Source organism: Mastomys coucha, unplaced genomic scaffold (genome assembly GCF_008632895.1).
Source record: "Mastomys coucha isolate ucsf_1 unplaced genomic scaffold, UCSF_Mcou_1 pScaffold9, whole genome shotgun sequence".
Lineage (NCBI taxonomy): Eukaryota > Metazoa > Chordata > Mammalia > Rodentia > Muridae > Mastomys > Mastomys coucha.
In genome coordinates this window covers 47,880,607-47,902,844 of record NW_022196915.1, presented here as the reverse complement: position 1 = coordinate 47,902,844, position 22,238 = coordinate 47,880,607, and the positions used below count along the sequence as shown (strand labels likewise).

General features: G+C 45.2%; 1 protein-coding gene, 1 non-coding gene and 1 pseudogene across 2 annotated transcripts in view; 2 read left to right on the top strand and 1 right to left on the bottom strand.

Annotated features, from left to right (window-relative positions):
- The window catches only part of Ebpl (EBP like), a 22,651-nt gene extending 6,301 nt beyond the window's left edge, over positions 1-16,350 (top strand). Inside the window, exons 2-4 of the mRNA XM_031361934.1 lie at positions 8,306-8,375; positions 14,903-15,041; positions 15,721-16,350. Of these exons, the coding sequence (XP_031217794.1) occupies positions 8,306-8,375; positions 14,903-15,041; positions 15,721-15,961 (450 nt within the window). The 3' untranslated portion in view covers positions 15,962-16,350. The remainder of the gene's footprint in view (positions 1-8,305; positions 8,376-14,902; positions 15,042-15,720) is intronic.
- On the bottom strand, positions 9,781-11,024 carry LOC116084758 (annotated as a pseudogene).
- LOC116085466 lies at positions 14,038-14,144 on the top strand. Its single transcript, XR_004116572.1, has one exon. It is a non-coding gene; the product is annotated as a U6 spliceosomal RNA (small nuclear RNA).
- Positions 16,351-22,238: the final 5,888 nt, after the last annotated feature.

Below are 22,238 nucleotides of genomic sequence, written 5' to 3'. Positions count from 1 at the left end.
CCAACACCAGCCGTCTCTCACCTTGTGCTGATGTTAATCTCTGACTCTCCGGCCTAGAATGTCTCTCTTTACCCACTGATAAACCATTGGCTTCCTAGGCTGCCTTTTAATTCAGTCTCTCTGGCCTCCCTCTTCCACACAGTTTCCTGGCACTGCCACCTTCGTCTCATTTGATACACGAGGGTCTAGTAAATGAGTGTGTGCGAGGCTTTGGCTGTAGAGCCCAGCTGCTCAGTTGCCAGCCTCAAGGCGAGCACTCAGTGATTCTGTCCATTTGGGTTATCTAGATTGTCAGCCCTTTGGCTGACTAGAATTCAGTTGTTTCTAACATCATGAACCGTGCCACCTAGCGAGAGCGATGGTTGTCTGCGGCTGCGTGTCAGAATGCTGTCCTTTTATGTGTACAAATATCTGAAAGGCACTTCAGATGCCAAGAGAATCTTAGTTTCTCCCTCCAAAATAACTTACACTTTCTCCTGACAGCAGAAACACCATGGATGTTTCTGTTTTCACCCTGGCTGCCGTGAAACCCACACAGCAGAGGGCGTCTGCACGGACGGCTCCCTCCGACCCCTGAGCTGGATATTCATTTAAATGTTTTTGCTGACATTGACATAAAATCTTTTCTTTTTTAAAAATTTGAGACAGGGTCTCACTATGTAGTCCTGGCTGACCTAGTACTTGCTATGTAGAGCAGGCTGGCCTTGAAATCATCAGGATCTGCCTGCCTCTGCCACCAAGTGCTGGAACTAAATGCACATACCCCATATTCAGCCTTTTTTTATATATAAAAGGAATTTGAATTCTTCAGAAATGCTGCTTATTCTGCTGGGTGTGGTGATGTCTGTGGTCTCAGAACTCGGAGGGCAGAAGCAGGAGAATCAGGGGTTCAAGGACACCCTCAGCTCCATAGCAAGTTTGAGGCCACGCTAGGCTACATAAAAGCCCATCTCTGCAACAACAAACAGGCAAGAAAGATGGTGCAGCAGTTAAGAGCACTTGTTGCTCTTGCAAAGACCCAGGTTTGATTCCAAGCTCCCGCCTGGCAGCTCACAACCATTTTTAACTCCAGTTTCAAAGGACCTGATGCCCTTTTTTGGCCATTCTGTATATAAGGACAGAGATGTGGGCAAAATACCATGCACATAAAAGATAAAATAATAATAACCACTTTTTAAATTATTCCTTTTGTTTTTGAGGTTATGATTCTCCGTCTTCTCTTTCTTCCCAGGAAGCCATCTGTTATATCCCTCTTTACTCCCTTTCAAATTCATGATCTCTTTTTGTGTTAACAGTTGCTACATGCATTATCTATACACATATACACATGACTAAATCTGTGTTTGTATGGTTTTAGGGCTGACCGTTCGGTATTAGGTAATGAATTGGTGTGCTCGTCCCCGGGGAAGAGGATTTCTCCCCCTCTCAGCAGTCCTTAGTTGCCTGCATTTTGCGTAGGATTGAGGCCTTACGGACTTTCCCTCATTCAAGGCAGCATGCCCTTGTTGTCGTATTTTATTCAGCTCATGTTTAGGCAGTCATGTTGGTGAGACTTTATAGGTGTAGCTTGAGACATTCCTAGGAAACACAGCCTCGCACCAGAAATCAATCAACCAGTAAGTTAAGCCACAAGGCAAGCACAATGGAGTCCCTGTGGTTTTGCTTTTAGACGTGGTGTCTGGCTCTGTAGACCTACTGTGTAGCCCAGGTTAGTTTCAAACTCACATTGCTGGCTGCCGTTCTTCTTGCCACCCTTCCCCACTCCTACCTGCTGCAGGTTCTCTTCAAACACTGGGGTCGGCTGGGTGTGGTGGCACACACCTCTTGACCCAGCACTTGAAAGGCAGCAGAGGCAGGTGCATCTCTGAGAGTTCAAGGCCAGCCCGGTCTACAGAGTGAGTTACAGGACAGCCAGGACTACATAGTGAGACCCTGTCTTGAATGGATGAACAAATGAATGAATGAATGAATGAATGAATGAAAGAAAGAAAGAAAGAAACAAATTCAGGGTTAGTTACTAACCATTCTTTCACCATTTGAGTAGGCAGGCTCTGGAGCGTGGGGGTGAAATGAAGAATATGAAGTGTGGGTACACCAGATGTATATGTGAATCCCTGCTACCCTCTGCCCACTAGGAAGCCACAGGTAGGACCCTCCCACAGCAAACCCTTCCTGTAATGAGGAAGATAAGGGAGGATGGGAACTCCTGTTCTCGGTCCCCTTATCCTTTGACCTAGCTTGCTTTCTGTTGCTGTTGTACTCTAACCAAAAGCAGAAGGGGAAGAAAGGGCTTATTTCACCTTCTACCGCCAGGCCACAGCCCATCCTGGAGGGAAGTCAGGCAGGAACTCCAGGTAGCAACCATGTGGAAGGCTGCTTTGCTAGCTCACACGCCGGCGCATCGCGGGCTAGCTTTCTAATACATCTCTTCACCTGTCTGGCAGGATGGTGCCTCCTGCAGTAAACTTGGCTCTCCCAGATCATCAATCCAGACAGTCTCTTAGAGTCATGGCCACAGGCCAATCTGATCTGGGCAGTTCCTCAGTTGAAACGCCTTCACTACTGGCTTTGTCATGGAGACAGCTGAAGCTAACTGGCACATCCATAAAACCTGGAACTAGCTGCTCTCCTCAGAGGGTTGCTGTAAATAAATAAACCCAGGAGGGAAGGCTTAGTGTGGGACTGAGACAGGAGGATTTTGAGATGGAGGCTCGCTCCAGTGACAAATCCAAACCCTGCCTCTAAACAACCACAAGTGGTTATAAGGATTAAATCCCAGTGGTTTCAAGTAGTGTTTTTCAAACTTGACCATGCACATAAATCACCCTGGGATTGACTGACATTCTGTACTTGCACATGCTCCCAGGTGAGTCCCAGCTCCAGGGTTCTTACTGCAGACGTAGGGTACCTGGCACTTCCCCAGCCTCAAAGACTGCAGTTCCCTCTGTCTGCATCCCTCACCCACTCCCCTCTGCCCTTTGCATTCTGTTCCTGCATCAGAGCCATAAGCTCCATGTCTGTCACTGCAAGCTCCCAGGCTTCTCTCTAGTCCTTAACGGAAGAACAGCTGACTCAGCAGAAATGAGGATCGGCTCAACAGGACAGATGTTCTCCCGTCCTAAATCCAACACTAAGCTGACTGACTCACTATCTACTGGTTAATGTCAACTGACATCTGTCTGTTGAGGCTGGGAAAGACTACATCAAAGTAGAGTGGTCATGTCAGTAGAGAGTGGACTTACATTATGTTAGTAAGGCCTGGGGGAGGGGCGGCAGCAGCTGGGCCTCCTGAAAATAGTGGTGCAGGCTGTGGCCATGGCAGGGCAAACCCGATCTGATTAGGCAGAGGCATTGGTGGGATCATGAAGAACTAATGCTTGTCACATATAGTCACGTCATGTATGGTCACATGAGGGTCTCTACTCTCACCCCACCTCAATCTCCACTCAGTTCTCAGTGCTCCATTGTTTTCTGAGTCTTCATCCAAATACTGTTAAAGCTAAAACTCCAAGATACGTTTACATACAAATTAACCTCATTTGTATGTTTTTGTTTGTTTGTTTGTTTGTTTGTTTGTTTTTCGAGACAGGGTTTCTCTGTAGAGCCCTGGCTGTGCTGGAACTCGCTCTATAGACCAGGCTGGCCTCGAACTCAGAAATCTGCCTGCCTCTGCCTCTCAAGTGCTGGGATTAAAGGCATGCGCCACCACCACCCGGCCATTCGTTATGTTTTTTTAAAAAAATTTCTGTAAAGCCATTTTTTTCCTGCTAAATGTCTCTTTAAGGGTTGAAATAAGTCCACGTATCCTTTCCTGTTTGTTATTTAATCCCAGAACATAGTTGCTTTGCTGGGCAAAATTTTCTACAAATCTATAGAATACATTGTTATAACCTAAAAGTCTGGAATACCTGAAGAGAAGAGCGAGATGGGACTTTATTAACGTCCTCTGCCAAGCACGGTACATGGTTGTTTGTAAAGAGACTTCGCTAGCTGCTCAGTTAGATAGAATCAATCAGTTCACTCCTGTTCACCTTGCAATAGGAAATATCCCACTTTTCAGGCTAAATATCTTGATTTCTACAACCTTTTGTTACTTTTTTAAAAATTCTTTTCTTTTAAGATTTATTTATTTTATTTATATGAGTACAGCGTAGCTGTCTTCAGACACACCAGAAGAGGGCATCAGATCCCATTACTGTTGGTTGTGAGCCACCACGTGGTTGCTGGGAATTGAACTCAGGACCTCTGGAAGAGCAGCTAGTGTCCTTAACCACTGACCATCTCTCCAGGCCTTATTTTTAGTATGCTAGTGTCTTAGTCAGGGTCTTACTGCTGTGAACAGACACCACAACCAAGGCAACTCTTGTAAGGACAACATTTAATTGGGGCAGGCTTACGGGTTCAGAGGTTCAGTCCATTATCATCATGGCAGGAAATACGGCAGTGTCTAGTCAGGTATGGCACTGGAGGAGCTGAGAGTTCTACATCTTGTTCAGAAGGCAGGCAGGAGGAAACTGTATTTCAGGCAGCTAGGAGGAAGGTCTCAAAGCCCATCCCCAAGTGACACTCCAACAAGGTCACACCAACTCTAACAAAGCCACACTCCTAATAGTGCCGCTCCCTTGGCCAAACATATTCAAACCACCACAGCTAGCTATCCCAGCTGATGTAATATAGAATCTCAGTGCAGTTTGGACCTATTTATTCCTGATTGCTAAATGTTTTAGAGATTTCTTCACATGCTTATGGCCTTTTGTACTTTTCTTTGAGAAATGTTCATATCATTTGCCCACTTCCTGATTCATTCATTGACTTGTTCTTTTGGTGTTAAAATTGTGGCTAATCTTTTGGTTATTTTTTTTTTTTAATTTTTCATATACTCTGGATGTTAATCTGTTATGGTAGGTATGGACTATATGTTATGGTGAAAGACTTCTGAAGCTAGTAGCTGTCGTTGTTGGTTATGAAAATGACCATGTAAACTTCATGCTTCAGAACCTAAAATAACTTAAAACTAAAAAACAAACAAACAAAAACAAAAACAAAACAAAAAAACCTGAACAGTTCATTAACACAAAGTGAATTCATGTCAGGAACCCTGTGGGTTTCCTTTTGCAGACAGTGTTGGTCATTAGAATATAACACTAGATGGTTTTTGTTGTAGTTCCTGTATGGTTAGAGCACCCTTGGTGCAGGATCCCCCAGGAATCTTTAGAACCAGGGTTGCTGGTCTCATTCAGTGACCAGATTCTGCCCCCTGTGTCTTGCTGAGTTTGTGGTTGGGGAGGGTATGTGTGTATTAGTATAGCCTCTGCAGTGGGGCCTGGGTCTAGTCATTTGTGTTACTCCCAGGTTCTTTCATAGTCAGAGCAGGCTAGGCTGAAGTCACAGAACCTTCCAGAGATACCGTCTGGAAGAGGTAACAAGGAATGAGAAGTTCTTGGGTCATTGTGGAATAAGGTATCCTTCACAGGACCCCTTCCTTGGCAGCTCACACAAGAGCATTGCTGTAAAAAGACCAGGCCTGGTTTGAGATGCGATCCTCTCTCCACATGCCCTCCACCGGTCTCCATTCACCAGAGGCCAAACCTTCTAGACTCTCAACCACTGAAGTGCTGAGGTGAAGAACTTTTTTTCCTCTGAAATTAGCCCTTCTCAGATGTTCTGCTGTGATAATGAAAAGCTGGCTAACGGGTTGGGAACCAGGTGTGTGGCTGCATGGAAGGGTTGCCAGTCCTTAGCCTTGCTATTCAGTTTCAAGACATTCAGTGACACGACCACTGCTTAGAAAGGCTCTAATGCTCTCGGGTGTAAACTAGTCCCTGCCGAGAATAGTTGCTTTAAATGAGCACCCTGGCTCCTACCTCACTCTGGCTTCCGACCTCACCGTGTGATCTCCCCACTTCATGCCCACTCCCACCAGAAAGCCAAGTGTGCTGGGCTGAGCTGTAGCCAGAAGGCTGTACCAGAGCCAAGTGGTGCTCTTGGACCTTCGCAACTGATTGTGAGCTAAATCAACCTCCTCTATACAGTGCCCAGCTTATTTTGTCATAGGAACAGGAAGCTAAGTACCAAGCAATGATATGTGTATTTTTAAAACTTTTACATTCTTAACAAAAAGTTGAAATGATTCAAAGATGGGCGAAGGATAGACATCTCAGTGAAGAAGGTGTCCAGATGGTCAAGCAGCACATTGCAGACGGACGCAGCATTCCCAGTCATTAAGGAATCACGAGTCAGAATCCACAAGATACCACTTCACACCCACAAAATGACTATTCTGGAGCAGCAGCAGCAGTAAAAACAACAGATGTTACCTAGCAAGTAGAGAAATTGCTGGCAGAGGCCGCCACCTCGGGTATTTTCCTTGGCCTCAGTGGCAACTTCTAGAGATGACAGTGTATTATCACAACTTGGGTGTAGGTGTTGATGTAGTCCGCTAATCTTCAGTTATTCACGATAAGATCTCATGTATCCTAGGGGAGCCCAAAGGCTTATCTGACCCCACAAAAGAGTCATGCCTCACAGGCTGAGAACCACTGTCCTAATACAGTGACTACCTCACTCAGCTTGCCCACTAATCATAGGCCTCTCAGATTTACGTACGTACATATGTATATGTGTGTGTGTATGTGTGTGTGTGTGTGTAGTGAGTGGTGTCTGGCCTGTAATTCACAGTATAGCTCACACTGGCATTGAACTTGTGTACAAGTATTTACCACCATGCCTGGCCTAAACCTCCCGTGAAAATGCATTTTGGGTGGACTTGGACAAAGCACACTTACTAATTAGGTGACCCAGAAAGAATGCCAAGAAAAAAACCATAAACCAGCTTCCTTCCAAGCCCACGTTAACAGACATTAGAATGGAAAAAGAGCTGAATGACATGCAAGAGATAGAAAGTGAAAGTCAGAGAAAGACGGTCACTGTGGGGTGAACAGAAGCCTCTCAGTAGCAAGTCCTGGCCCCCGTACAAAGCAAACTAGTGCAGCATGATCTCAGCCACTCAAGGAGGGAAGGACCTTCCACCAGGTAAGTCACCGGATTAGTAAAGAAAAACCATGGTAGTCTACTGCAGTGAATGACTGCTACCTGCACAGTAGGAATAGCTCTTGAGAGACTCTTCTGGTATTAGAATCCATTGACAGAAAACAGAGAAGGCAAACATGCTTACAGCACCAGGATGAGAATGCAATCTGTCTGCATTGCCATCCATGTCAGCAAGCAAAATGGACAGAAGTTGGCCATTGGAAGCTGGAAGGAGAGTGTGGGAAGTGGGGGACTCTTGTGCTCTTAGGAGGAGCCTACACAACACAGATGGATGGGTGCGCAGACGCTTTCAGTCCATTACTGAAGTCACACATTTGGTTAATTAATGGAAGAATGCTATACCTGTGTCTAATAAATTATTTTTTTTCAACAACTGGCATTAAAAAAATCAGAGACATGTTCTTATATAGGAAAAAAAAATAAGTGAGGCTTCTGCACAAGAAGAGCTTCCTTGTTGTATGAAATAGAATAAGCCTGGATTTACTGCTGGGAGAACCGAGATGGGGTGTACATGAGTAGTGGTACAGAGTGAACAGTGTGAAGAAGTAGGTACCTCCAGAAGTGATGAAACATGGTACCGAAGAGGGTAGAAGAGAAGCTTAAACGTCTTGTGAGGAAAAGAATTCTGTAATAAGAATTAGTCAAGGGAACCAGCATCCCATCAGATATACCAGTGCGTTCTAGCTGTTTGGTTTCTGGAAACTTGGGCAAAGAAACGCTTCCATGACGAGGGAGTCCTAAGATACCAGCAGACATGTTGATCTAAACGTCAAAAGAAAGCCTGTATGCATTTAAGGCCTCCCTAAATTTGCCCTTAAGCAGCATAGGAAAGGGGCCTCAACTCTGCCATAGACATTTGCTGGCCACATGCATTTTATTTTTAAGGTTAAAAGAATAAACTGCTAGGAGATTCTTCTCCAAGATTTAAGATTTTTAGAACAACCTAGAACTGATTTTTTTTTTTCCCTGTACAATAGCCAAGCACTCTGTGTAAAATTTTGACTTGTTTTTTTCTACATAAGAACATACCTCTGATTTTATAATGCCAGTCATTAAAAAGTACATTTATTATAAGGTTTGGCCACGTTCCCTTCCCAATCTGGGCAGTCTCCAGAGATGATGTGGTCTTCCAGGCCGCCGACCAAAATGTGGCCTTACAGAGGGGAGGAGGGCTACTGGCATGCATTGCTGTGTCTGCTGTGCCACCCTGTGGTGGAGAGGCTAAACGGAGCCTGTCTCCTTTTCTTCTCTCTAGGAAGGCGCCTTTGTCTACTTGTCTATAGTAGGAAATGTAGCAGATTCCCAAGGCTTGATTGCATCTTTATGTAAGTAATTAAAAACATTTGCATTTGAAATGTCTGAGGAGATTAATGGCAAGAATGGCTGTCAATTAGCTAAATGTCTACATCGCATATTGTGTGATCCCATTTACACGTCCTGTCCAGAAGAGGTGAATCTTTAGAGACAGATAACAAATTAGTGGTTGCTTGGGACTAGGGATAAGAGTGGGGATGAGTGGGACAGCGGATGACTGCTGGTGGGTGTGGCTTTCTCTTTTGAAATGTTCCTGCTTAGATTGTGGCTATTCAAATCTGTGAATGTTCTAAAATTGGGATTGTATGCCATGTGTATTACATCTCAGCAAAACTATATATTAAACAGTGAGTATACAGCTGGGTGTGGCTCAATGGTGAAGTACTTGCCCGGCATGTGTGAGCCCCAGTGCAACACTGTAAAACAAAGGAAGAACATCGAAAGGCCTGCAGTGTTTAAGCTGGGTGCTTCATTTATATATTGTTTATATAAATTTACTTTTAAGAAATATATTCTTGACTGGGTAGTGGTGGTACACGCCTTTAATTCTCAGCACTTGGGAGGCAGAGGCAGGTGGACTTCCGAGTTCCAGGTCAGCCGGGGCTACACAGAGAAATCCTGTCTCAAAAAAAAAAAAAGAAAGAAAGAAAGAAAGAAAGAAAGAAAGAAAGGAAGGAAGGAAGGAAGGAAGGAAGGAAGGAAGGAAGGAAGGAAGGAAGAAAGAAAGAAAAAGAAATTTATTCTTATTCAGTGTGGGTTTGTGCATGTAGGCAGTGTCCTCAATGGCCAGATGAGGGTGTCAGCTCTGCTGGTGTTGGAGTTAACAGGTAGTTGTAAGCTGTCCAATGTGGACTCTGGTAGCTGAGCTCGAGTCTGAGAAAAGTATGTATACTCTTAACTGCTGAGCCGTTTCTCCAGCCCACAATTTACTTTTGACTGTATGTTTATACCTGTCTTCTTCTAGATAATTCTCCAAAGTCCTCCTGCCCTGTAGAGCTATCAAGTAGTTTCCCCATTTTCTTAACACTCGATGTAAATCGACCAACATTTATTCAACTGATATTGACTTCCCAGTATGCTCTATACCAACACAGAGAAGTCAGTGAGCCAGGCGCCAGCATCTCTGTTACTTGTCCTCAGGTTTGGCATCTGCAATTGTCCCTTGTGTGCTGTGTGTCTTTCTTTTTCCTTATTTTATTATTTTACTCTGCTTTTATTTTTATCTTGATTTATTTATTGAATATCTAGTGTGTGGTATATACAAGTATATGTGGGTGTGTGTTTTATGTTCTTATTTTATTTATTTTATGACTTTAATTTTTATTTATTTATTCTGTGTGTGTGTGCATGCCTGTGAAGGACAGAGGACAGGTTTGGGGAGTTGGTTCTCCCCTTCCAACGTGTAGTCCCCTGGAATCAGACTCAGGTTGCCAGGCTTGGTGACAGGCGCCCTTACCAGCTGAGCCATCTCGCCAGTCCTAATTTGTGATTTTATTATATTATCTTATCTTTTAGTACTGAGGATGGAGCTAGGATCTTGCTTGTGTTGTTAAGCATGTACTGTGTTCCTGATTGCTGTGTTGTTAAGCATGTACTGTGTTCCTGATTGCTGTGTTGTTAAGCATGTACTGCATTCCTTTGCCATGTTACCCAGCCCTGTTGCATTTTTTTTTCTATTTTCACCCTTTATTTGGAAAACAGGGCAACATTTAAGTTTTAGGTTTTTAAATGAATTAACATGGTAATAAAAGTACGGCTTGAATTTGGAGAGTAAGTGGTTTTCCTGTTTGGAGGTAGGAGGTGCAAGGTCATCTCTGAAGGAGAGGAGAACACATACTCAGAGCCACCAAAGGATTTGGCTTCCACTCACTGAGGGCAAGCAGTGCAGTCCAGCTAACCATCCATGATCTTTGTCACAGCAAAGCAGTCTTCAACTGTTCAAAGTAATTGTAGGTACAAGAGAGAAAGCAACTCCAGACTGACTTATTAATTGGTCTGGATGACTATGAAGTTTCCCCCATTCCTGAGGTGGCAAAAGTCTTCAGAGTGACTGTTGGAGCAGGGAACCTTTCATGTGTTCCCAGTTGTTATACAGTGAGTAGAGACTGGTGAGTGTTAGTCTGCCAGGCCACTACGTGCTATTCCTCGAAGACCACCTGTACATTTATACAGCATTCCCATCATAGTTCCAGCTGCTACTGTGTTGAGGTCATCTTCTGCACCCCATGTTTTCTCAATGATAACACCAAAAGCACTATGGAGCAAAGCCAGGGAACCTAGAGTATTAGCCTGAAGTGCCCCTTGCCGAGCCACCATATTCAAAATCTGTACATTTCTTGGTTTAGACCAGGCCATGCTCTGGGTTTCCTTCAATCCTTAAACGAAGACCGTTCATTGTCCCAAATGCAGCCCCTGTCATGCAACATCCTCCAATGGGAAAGAAATCTAGTTCAAATCTGCCTCGGGTTTTATTAGCTCCAGTTGGCAAAATAAATTCATCTGTATCCTGAATGATAGATAGCATAGATCCACATTTAAATAAAGAGACAGGGGGTTCATTCCAGTCAGTAGGACTTGTTCCAGTAACCCACTCCTCCCACTCCGAAGAAGCCAGCTAACCCGCTGGTGGATTCGTTGCCACTTCCTCTGCCACCCTCCATGAAGTCACAGCAAATGGTGGTGGGCCTCCTACCACCACCACCTCAGGCCAGGGTCCTGTGCTTGGCTGTGGCCCCTGACAGCAACAGCAGGAAGACTGCTCCTGTTGTATTTTTATCATGCCCTGAAATCACATGCTCACACCAAAGGTCTGTGTGGATACTCTTATTCACTATCAGTTAGAAAATGTCTAAGGAATCGAACTGTCAGGCTGGAGAGATGGCTCAGTGGTTAAGAGCACTAACTGCTCTTCCAGAGGTCCTAAGTTCAATTTCCAGCAACCACATGGTGGCTCACAACCACCTGTAATGGAATCTGATGCCCTCTTCTGGTGTGTCCGAAGATAGTAACAGTGTACCCATATACATAAAATAAATAAATTAAAAAAAAAAAAGAATCGAACTGTCTCAGTTCAGTCATTACTTCCAAAGACAAAATGTGTCATCTTTGGTCCCTCCAGTCCTGTGCTGTGGGCAGGCAGGGATCTGAGCCCCTTTGGCCAGAGTCTTGCTACCATAGCTCCAAAGCTTGTAGGGGAAATATCTGTATTAAACTTGGCTTCAGGTTGGCTGAAAAGTATTGAGGCTCGAGGACCCGGCCTGAGCCACTACCCTCCTCGTGTGTACACTATGGTCCCCTTTGTCAGAAGTCATGCTGCTGCTCCCTCGTGTGTACGCTATGGTCCCCTTTGTCAGAAGTCATGCTGCTGCTCCCTCGTGTGTACGCTATGGTCCCCTTTGTCAGAAGTCATGCTGCTGCTTCCTCTCTGGTTACCCTGCTTTGAACATCACCGGAAGGGAACAACCCGGGTGTGGCCCGAGTTCATGAAAAGATGAATGACAGGGCCTTCTTATGTCACTGCCTTTAAGTGACCTGCCCTTTATTATGAAAGCAAATGCTCAAGAGCACCTGCTTCTGCAGAGGCTGGCTATGTCCAGGCCTTGGCTTCAGGCTGTGGGGCACCGTCTTCCCTCCTGGATAGCAGACCATGGTAGGCAGCAGTGGCTTGGAAGCCTCCTTCTGCTATGGTCTTGCCTCCTGAACCTCTGCCTCCTGCAGTTGTGAGTCACAAAATAAATGGAAGTGATCATGTTATGCTTTTTTTTTTTTTTGGTTTTTCGAGACAGGGTTTCTCTGTATAGACCTGGCTGTCCTGAAACTCACTCTGTAGACTAGGCTGGCCTCAAACTCAGAAATCTGCCTGTCTCTGCCTCCCAAGTGCTGGGTTATCATGCTTTTTAACCCTTGATTGTTGAGGTGTAGCAAGATGGGCAGTAGGTAAGAGTTTAGCAGCAAAGGTCATACCAGAGATTCACATAACCAGGTCTGGACAACGGGGCCTCCGGCCATCCATCTGCCTTCTCTACACACTCTTCAGCTTTTCCCACTCACCTCTAGTTCCAGACATTCTGGTTCCTGACCTGGGACCTTTGCATCTGTTCTGCTCTGGAGCACCCATTCTTTACCCTGTGATGTAAGGCTGAACTCGACTCGGTATTCAGTATTTTGTCAGCAAGCCTGCTGGCACACACCTCTAATCACAGTACTTGGGAGGGTAAGGCCAGGAGGATTGCTAGTTGAAGGTCAGGCTGGGCTACATAATAACACTATCTCAAAAAACACAAAGGGCTGGTATAGCTCGCGCCAGCTCGCCGGGTGAGTGCTTGCCTAGCATGCAGAAACCAGTAGGTTTGGTCCCCCAGATTAAACCACAACAGTGGCAGTAAAAACAATAAGCAAATGTAAAACTTATATGCCTTGACATGCAGTAAACCTGGAGGGCAGCCCAGCATTTGCACAGAGAAGAGTTACTAGCCATCAGCCCTCTTGATTAGGGAGACCAGGCACTGTGCTTGCTCCTGTGGACTGGGCCATAGAGTTGTCTGATGAGTCCACCACATTCTCTTAGGGGATCAACCTCACTCCACTCTGTTCCTACCAAGCCCACTAGTACGGCCATGGGCTTTCCTATCTTCCCAGCTGCAGCCCACATAGGTCCCTGCTCAGAGCAGTGGTCTCCTTCGTGAGCTGGGGTGGATGCCACAGTGGCACAGAGTCAGGCACCTTCCTGACAGTGGGGCGAAGAGGGTGAAGAATCATCAGGGCATCTTCCTGGGTCTCATTTTTTAACTAAGCAGCACTTTTGCCCTTCCTAGTGTGAGCCTCTTTTAGACAGACCTTATGGCCTCGTGGCTACATTCTCAAGGCCCAGCAGAGACAGCCTCCATAGGTTCAAAAAATACTTGTTAGATAAGGGGCTGGACCATACCTCAGTGATTTAAGGGTACTGGCTGCTCTTCCAGAGGATCTGGCTCAATTCTTAGCACCCACATGGTGGTTCACAACCATCTATAATCCAGTCCTGTGGGATCCTTGCCATCTTCTGGCTGCCACCAGGCACCAGGCATGCACAGGGTACACAAACATACATGCAGGCCAAAACACCCAGACACATAAAATAAATAATCATTAAAAAGAATGAATAGAGATGGTGGTTTGGGGTTTCTGTTTTTAATGCATTCACTAATCTCCTTTCTCCTAAAGCATTGACATTTTATGTAAATGATTTTCTTGGTTTTTTTGGATACCTCGATTGGTTTATTTTACCTCTTGTTTATATATTTGTGTTTAGGGATTTTTTTTTCTTTGCAACACTGCCTTGCTTTCCAGTTACTACAGTTATTTCTGAACATGGGAGATGGCTTGCCAAAATCTAATAGTGTGTGTGGCCTTACATGGAGACTCTTGACCTGAGTGGCCTTTCCCTCAAGATAGTCTTTCTTGTGAGACCTGAGTCATTAGTCTCGAGGCATCCTGTCTCTGGTCACGATGAGATGAGAGCTTCCTACTGCTCTGATGGTCAGACATCAGAGCTCATTTCTAACCAGTTACACCTTCTCAATGTGATATGCTGGCATGCTTGAAGGGAGAGGGGTAGAGACATCCACTCTTTTACTCTCAACATTTGAGTCTGAGATCAGCTTGTACGACTTTGACCATTTAAAAATTAATCAGGTGCTCGCTTTGGCAGCACATACACTAAAATAGGAACCATACAGAGATTAGTAGCCTGGTCACTGTTCAAGGATCACATGCAAATTCATGAAGCATTCCATGAAAATTAACAAAATACTTAGGGGTTGGAGGGATGGCTCATGGTTAGCACTTGCTCCTCTTACAGAGGACCTGAGTTCAGTTCCCAGCAATCAGACTGGGCAGTTCACAGTCACCTATAACTTCATTCCAGGATACTGAGTGCCTTGTATAAAAACCAACTCCAAATGGATCTAGAACCTTACTTAAGTCCTGAAACTTAACTCAATTGCTAGAGAGCATTGTAGGGAAAACACCTCAAGGGAAAGACATGGGCAAGGGTTTTCTGAACAGACATCCAGTAACACAGGAAATAATAGTGAGAACTGGCAAATGGGATTGTGTGGAAGTTCAAATATTTCTACTGTAAGAGAATGAGGAGAGCACAGAAGGAAAGGTAGATAATCTTTACCACCCATAGCAGATCAATAACTAGAATCTATAAAGAACTCAAGCATCAGAATCAAATCATCCAATCAATAAATGGGCAAATACTACATCTCTGTAAATCTAGATGAAAAGCTATAGACTGCAGGAAAGCAGAGCGTTGCTGCTTAGAAGAGGAAAGAGAGCTGCAGAAAGGGACCAGAGAAGGCAGTGGGGCGGTGAGTGTCGACAGAGCACACTCATCAGAAAGGGACCAGAGAGGGCAGTGGTGTGGTGAGCGTGGACAGAGCACACTCATATGCTTGTCTGAAACTGTCATGATGTAGCCTGCACACTGCCTAAAAACTTAACAAGAAACGTCTGCCAGTTGAGAGACTAAGCGTGGGCATTCTGTCTCCAGGGAAAGAATATGGCAAGGCTGACACAAGATGGTTGTATTCTGATCCGACCATTGTGTCTGTGGAGATCCTGACTGTTGTCCTGGATGGGTTTCTGGCATTGGTCCTCATCTACGCCATAGTCAAGGAGAAATATTACAGGTAAGTCTGCTCCCGTCCATCAAGAAGGGGGACATTAGCTGCCCATGTGACAGTTGGATGCAGTTGCAAGGCCATTTGTCCACCAGAAAGCTTTACATAAGACTTAAGACAAGATGTAAAGCTTTGTCATGAAATCGCAGGTAGGAAAGAGTGCTCCCAGCTCTCAAGGCCTTTTCTCCCCCACTTTTCAGATGATTAGCAGGAACAATTAATTTTTCCCGGTTCCCTTAACATTATTTTGGCCCCATGACTTCCATTGCAGACACATTACAAATTTACATGTGTGTCGTCTCAAACATCGGTTGACTGAGTCAGGCACAGGAAATGAAGACCCTTTATCGGCATATTTCATTTACCCTCCACGTTACCTTTGAGGAGGGATTGTTGTCACCTTTTGCAACAGGTGAAGCTGACTGGTGACAAGATTCATACCCAGGTCTCTTTGAGGGTCCAAGGTGACCTCACTAGGCCCTCGTGAGAACCGTGCAGGGATAGGGCAGTGCTGCTTCCCCAGGGGAAGATAGCGTCTTCACTATCCAGACTGACGTAGCCCATCAAAGTACCACACTGGAGCCCACACACTTCTGTTGTAGAGACCATTGGGACTGCTCTAAAGAAAAGATGCTGTAATTCAGAGTGCCAAGCGGTGCCTGTTTCACTCTGTGTCTTCTCTCCGCAGGCACTTCGTACAGATTGCCTTGTGCGTGTGTGAGCTCTATGGCTGCTGGATGACCTTCTTCCCCGAGTGGCTTGTTGGAAGCCCCAGTCTCAACACCAGCAGCTGGCTCTACCTTTGGGTCTATTTGGTGTTTTTTAATGGCGTGTGGGTTCTGATCCCAGGCCTGCTGCTGTGGCAGTCATGGGTAGAACTGAAGAAGAGAGATTACCAAGAGGCCAAGTTAGCGAAGAAGCATGAGTAAATTCTCAGAGTGATCCATTCTGATGTCAGAATTGACCAGACATTCCGATCCGTGCTTCCTGTTCACCGTGTTTTGAAGCAGCCATTACAGATGGGTTGGGAGGTGGCAAGCTCGTCTGTTTGCTTTGGTTCTTTGATTAAATGATACTATGAAGGGAGAGCTTGGGGTGTGGTTCGGTAGTGCTTGCCTAGCATTGACACGGCCCTGAGTTGTTCCCTTACACAACTAGGGGGTGGTGAGTAAGTTTTCACTTGTCACAAGATCATATTTAATTAGACGCTCAATCATAGCTAGCAGAATCGTTATGCCATGTTAATAAGTGAGTATCACAGGGTACTGTAAGGAGTAGTATAAATTTTTACTAAAAAATAAAAACCCAAAGTCCAAAACCTTTTTGCTTCAGCTTTTATTTTTCTCAGTGGTCCCATGGGGTTAGTGATGTAAACCTAGAAGTAAAAGGAATTGATTCTGTTTTATAGTCATATTGCTTCAAATTTGTGTGCCCAACAGAAAACAATAGTGGTAATCTGGAGTTGTGGCATCCACGTGTACTTGGGAAGCTGAGGCAGGTCGGGTTTGAGGCCCATCTGGGTGACATTGCAATGTCAGGAAGGAAGAAAGGAACAAAGAAAGGAGAGAGAAAGTGTCAGAGGCAGTGGGTGGAAATATGGCAACACACAAAAACCACAAATGTGGTAAATCTTAATAATACAACTATAAAGTAAATTCCAGAAGGCTTCATACAGTGCAGTTTGTGCCCTAACAGTCCGGGTGGCTAAGGAGTGGAGCACGAGCTTGTTGTCTGCCCTGTCCCATGATGGGGCAGGCCCATGCTGGGTTTCAAACCCTGGTTCCAGGAAGCGACTGCCGTGGTTCTCTTACAGGTGGGAGAGGGCACTTACAATACTACTTAACACACCCTTCTGCTCGGGAGAGCAACCACACCTGGATCAATGCCTACTTCATGGTAGTGGGCACTGGAGCTGGGCTCCCTCTGTGCCCTGCTTTCTTGCCAGTCTGGCTGCTGGTCTAGTTTGACTCTCTCCTCCCCTTCATCACTTTTTCTTCTTAGTCATTTTGTTAAATGTATGAAAGCCAGTGTCTCCTGTATCCTAGGCAAGCGCCCCATAGTTGCTACCCACAATCCTCCTGCCTCTACCTTCCAGGTGCTGAGATTGCAGGTGTATGCCCAAGCTGCAGTCCTAAGTTTGGATCTTGAATGTGTTGCTCATCAGCGGGTGTTGCTGAGGGGAGTGGAGGCAGCCTTAGATGGGGCCTGTGAGGAAGATGACACACTGAGATATGCTCTTGAAGGGCAAGCTCTGCCCCTTTGTTCGGCTGCCATGAAGTAAATAGCTTTTTTAAAAAAAGTTTTTTGAGACAGTCTTACTCAGTAGCCCAGGTTGGTCTGGAACAAACTATAGCCCAGGCTGGCCTCAAGTGTGAGACAATAATCCTCAAAAGTGCTGGGATCACTAAAGGCCCTGGCCTGGCTGAGTGGACAGCTCCGCTGTGTCACTGAGCCTACCATGTGTGACGTCCTGTGCGGCCACAGGTCTGTCCATAGCAGCAGGGCCAAGCCACTGTGATCTGAAACCACATAAACCATGAACCAAAATAAACCTTGCCTCCTAAATTGCTACCTTGTTTATCACACGACAGAAAGCTTCCACACAACAGAAAGATTCCATGAGCTTCCCTGGTTTGGGGGCCACTTGGGGAGGGGGCAGCCCGAAGAGAGACTAAGGTGGGAGTGGCTCCAGTGGTGGTCATTGGTCAGACCACACCTCCCTTGGCAGAGTCCACCCTGTGGTTTGGAAGTCATCCCTTGTAACTGAGAGAGTTCGCCTCCAGATACAGACATGTCTGATAGGTACACTATCACAGAGTGTCTGATAGGTATGCTAGAAATGTCTGATAGGTACACTATCACAGTGTCTGATAGGTATGCTAGAAATGTCTAATAGGTACACTATCACAGGGTGTCTGATAGGTAAACTAGAAATGGCAGTTATTTTTCGCCACAAATATTAAGAAACAAATGTTCACATGAATGCTGAATTAAAACAAAATGAACCTGCTACTAATAACATCACAGAAGGAGGACCGACCATGCGGCGAGAATGCAGGCTATATGACTTTATGTCTGTAAATTTCACAAACACGCAAGCTGAGTATCCCTGACTGGAAATGCTGTTTCCCGGCTGTTGTATATGTGTGTGTTACATGGGCTGCACAGTGCACATCCTAATCTGAAAATCCAGGAGGACCCACCTTGGGGCTACTACAGTAAATGCTCAGATTGAACTGCTGAGTGGTGTTTGGAATGCAGGTGGAGCTGCCTTTGGGGAGAGCCACTAGGAGCGTCTGTGGTGCTGAAACAATCCTCTCCACTTGAGTGCTGATCATAGCGTGACAGTCCTGTGGTTTGCACACTTCGCACTACATGTGTCATAGTGAAATTAGAAAAGCTGATTTGATCTTCTAACTTGTCTTTTAAGAAAGGGTCTCATGGGCTGGAGAGATAGCTCAGCAGGTAAGAGCACTGACTGCTCTTCTGAAGGTCCTGAGTTCAGATCCCAGCAACTACATGGTGGCTCACAACCATCTGTAATGAGATCTGATGCCCTTTTCTGGTGTGTCTGAAGACAGCTACAGTGAATTTACATATAATAAATAAATAAATCTTGGGACTGGAGTGAGCAGGGCCAGGGTGAGAGGGACTGGAGCGAGCAGAGGTCCTGAGTTCAATTCCCAGCAACCACATGATGGTTCACAACCATCTGTACAACTACAGTATACTCATAAACATAAAATAAATAAATAAATCTAAAGAGAAAGAGAGGAAGAAAGAGAGAAAGAGAGGAAGAAAAGAAAGAAAGAAAGAAAGAAAGAAAGAAAGAAAGAAAGAAAAAGGAAGGAAGGAAGGAAGGAAGAGAGAGAGAGAGAGAGAAAGGGTTTCATGGTATAACCTGGGCTGTTCTGCAGCACACAGGACAGGCTGCAGTGCCCCGAGCAGCTGGGCTCTTCTCCCTGGTGGGTGATTGCTGATTAGTAAGTGTTCAATGGAAGGGAAGTGGGGGCTCAGGCTCCTACTGGTATCCGAGGACAGAGACATCCCACTGCCAAGTGTGGGGAGCTCTGGTTTTTCACAAAAGTGACTTGGTGTCTTGACCTTTTAGATCCCTGACAGAGGACAGCAGAGAGCTGAGGGACCTGTGTTTTTAGGGTACATTTTTCATTTGATACATTGCCATTTGATACATTGTAATTTAGCCTTTTGTTTCCTTTTGGAAGTTTGGTACTACTCTGCTGGCTTCTTAGTATCAGTGTGGAACAATCCCTTCAAAATGCTCCTCTACCACAGTCCCATCATTCAGGAGTCTAAACTGGGCCAAGGAGGTGGCTCAGTTGGTAGTGTCTGTCGTGAAGTCCTGGTCCCCAGCAACCATGTAAAAAACCAGCCATGGCAGTATGCTTTGTAGTCCGAGGGGTGGAAAGACAGAAACAAGAGGATTTGCTGAGTAGCCAGACTGGTGGAATTGGTGAGCATTGGGTTTAGCGAGAGACCCTATGTCTTAGGGTTTTACTGCTGTGAACAGACACCATGACCAAGGCAACTCTTATAAGGACAACATTTAATTAGAGCTGGCTTACAGGTTCAGAAGTTCAATCCATTATCATCATGGTGGGAACAGCCATCTAGGCAGGCATTGTGCAAGAGGAGCTGAGAGTTCTACATCTTCATTTGAAGGCTGCTAATGGAAGACTGGCTTCCAGGCAGTTAGGATGAGGGTCTTAAGCCCACACCCACAGTGACACACCTACTCCAACAAGGCTACACCTCCAAATAGTGCCACTCCCTGGACCAAGCATATACAAACTATCACACCTTACCTCAAAAAATCATGGTGGAGAGCCGTTTCTAACTATGGGCATCACTTCCTGGCACAGAGAAGGTCACTGGCCTTCTGGCTTGGCCTTCCGTGTGTGCTGGGTGATTGACCCTACTACTCTTGCTGATTCCTCACCAATACCAGAATCATCAGTTCTAGTCTCTGTCATTGACTAAGCACCAGTGGCTCTCTAGGAATCCCAAAGGTTTTCAGTACCAGGTTGGATCTGCCAAGGCACCCAGCCTCAGGGACCTCACTATTTTAACACTAGCTGATTTACAAAGTTATTTAATTGGGATAGATGATAGATGAGCAGATTTCCTGATTGATTTTCCCTGTTGATTCTTTTCCTCTAGAGAGCCATGACTACAAGGCTTGAAAAATAACCCTATGTTTTTCTTATAACTTATAACTGTGGTATAGTGGCACACGTCTGTAGTCTCAGCTCTCTGGAAGCAGACAAGAGTATCTCCAGAAGTCTGGGGGTCAGCCTGTGCTACAGTGTGGAACATAGTTTCAAAAACAAAGGCAAAATTATTAAAATTCATGGGCCTGATTTGGGCATTTTATAAAGACTCCAATTTGTCTATAATGAGAGATAATTTATAAAGAGAATAATTGGGCAAAACCTCAAATAAGCATGTTAACTGCTGTACTTCCCTAACTTTAAATGCGCTGAAGAACTAGGCCTACCAGGCATAGGTGGAAGAGGGCACTAGTGTCTTCCACTCACTCTTACATGGAGACTGTGCATCTCACCTGAACATCTCTGCAGACCCCAGATTTAATCCATTTCCCAGAATCTTCTGCTTCCCCTTTAAGAAACAATCATATATATCCCTTGGTTAATCCTTGCCATATATACTCCAGTTGAGTCTGCGTGACAGCAGTCCACGGGGCGAAAAGCTTCAAGGAAGATAGTCTCCTGGAATCCCTTTTGGCATTCCTAACTCGGAAGTGGCCCAGATTTGTCTTTGTGATAGTCAATGGAAGGTCTTGAGTACTTTCTTTCTGTGTAGAGGTGTCCCCAAGGAATGATTTACTAATAGCTAAGCAAAATTAGACATTGCTCTCTGATCTTCACTAATGTTCCAATACCCTAGTCTATGCTGAACCGAACCTTGGCTTGGAATTTCATAAAGAATGGTACCCATTCAGACTAATTGCCTCCAGCATTGTTAGGGAGATAGTGAAGGAGGTCGGGCATTGAAGTTTACAGAATGGGAGTTAGTTATCCCAGGGCAAGTTCAACTAGAATCCTCATTACAGTCACGTATGGCAGACCACATTAGAATCGCAGCTGAGTCACTCCCAGGAATTAGATTATTGTATTGTTCTAGGTAAAGTTAGCAAGAATGGGACCCTTGGGGCATATCTCTGCTAGCTCAGAAGATTAGCATAGTGGGCATTTACTAAGGACTGACTTATACAATAGATTAGAATGGAAACTGTTTACGTCTGGCTTCTAAGATTAGCCTGAATATAGATGAGACCACTGCCAAGATCTTGTCAATTTACATGTATATATACTTTTCTATAGAACCATTGTGTTTCAGATGACCTTGATGTACTTTGACTGGTGTATAATCTAACTTCCTTTTGCCTTCTGTAATGACCATTTAAGCCTGATGCCCATTTTGGGAAAATACACTCAGATTCAACACTCCCTTTTGTCCGCGTCTGTGTGTCATTCTCGACAACTCCTTGCCCACCTGATTACCGGGACCCCAATTTCTCCTGAGGGTTAAGGGATCTTCGACCAGCTTGACCCACAGCAAATCCTTAGAAGTTAATAGTCAGACTGGTCTGCTACATTATGCTTTACTGATGAATTTCCTTCAAAACTGGCTTTATTACAAGGCCTTGGTTGTAGTGGTGAAGTGCTGTCCTAGTGTGTCTGAAACCCTGGATCCAGCCCTAACCCCAAACTAAAACAGAAAGAAGTGTAATGCTGAGAGGAAACTGGAAGAGCAAGAAGAAAACAGTCTGGGTATTGGTGACCCATGTCTGTGGTTTCAGCCACTCAGGAGGCTGAGGCAGCAGGATTGTTTGAGCCTAGTAGTCTGAAACCCTGTCTCAATGAAAGAAAGAAGGGGAGGGGCTGGAGAGAGGATTTGACTGGTCAGAGAGGACCAACATGACAAACTTGCTTTCAGCTTGCTAAAGATTTTCCTGCACGTGTATGAACTTTTGGGACTTGATGATTCTATAGTTTTCCATTTTGCAAGCTACAGCTCTCCACATCCCACACAATATAACTGTGGGTCGTTTGAAAAGGCCTTCACTAGCCGGGCAGTGGTGGTGCATGCCTTTAATCCCAGCACTTGGGAGACAGAGCCAGGCAGATTTCTGAGTTGGAGGCCAGCCTGGTCTACAGAGTG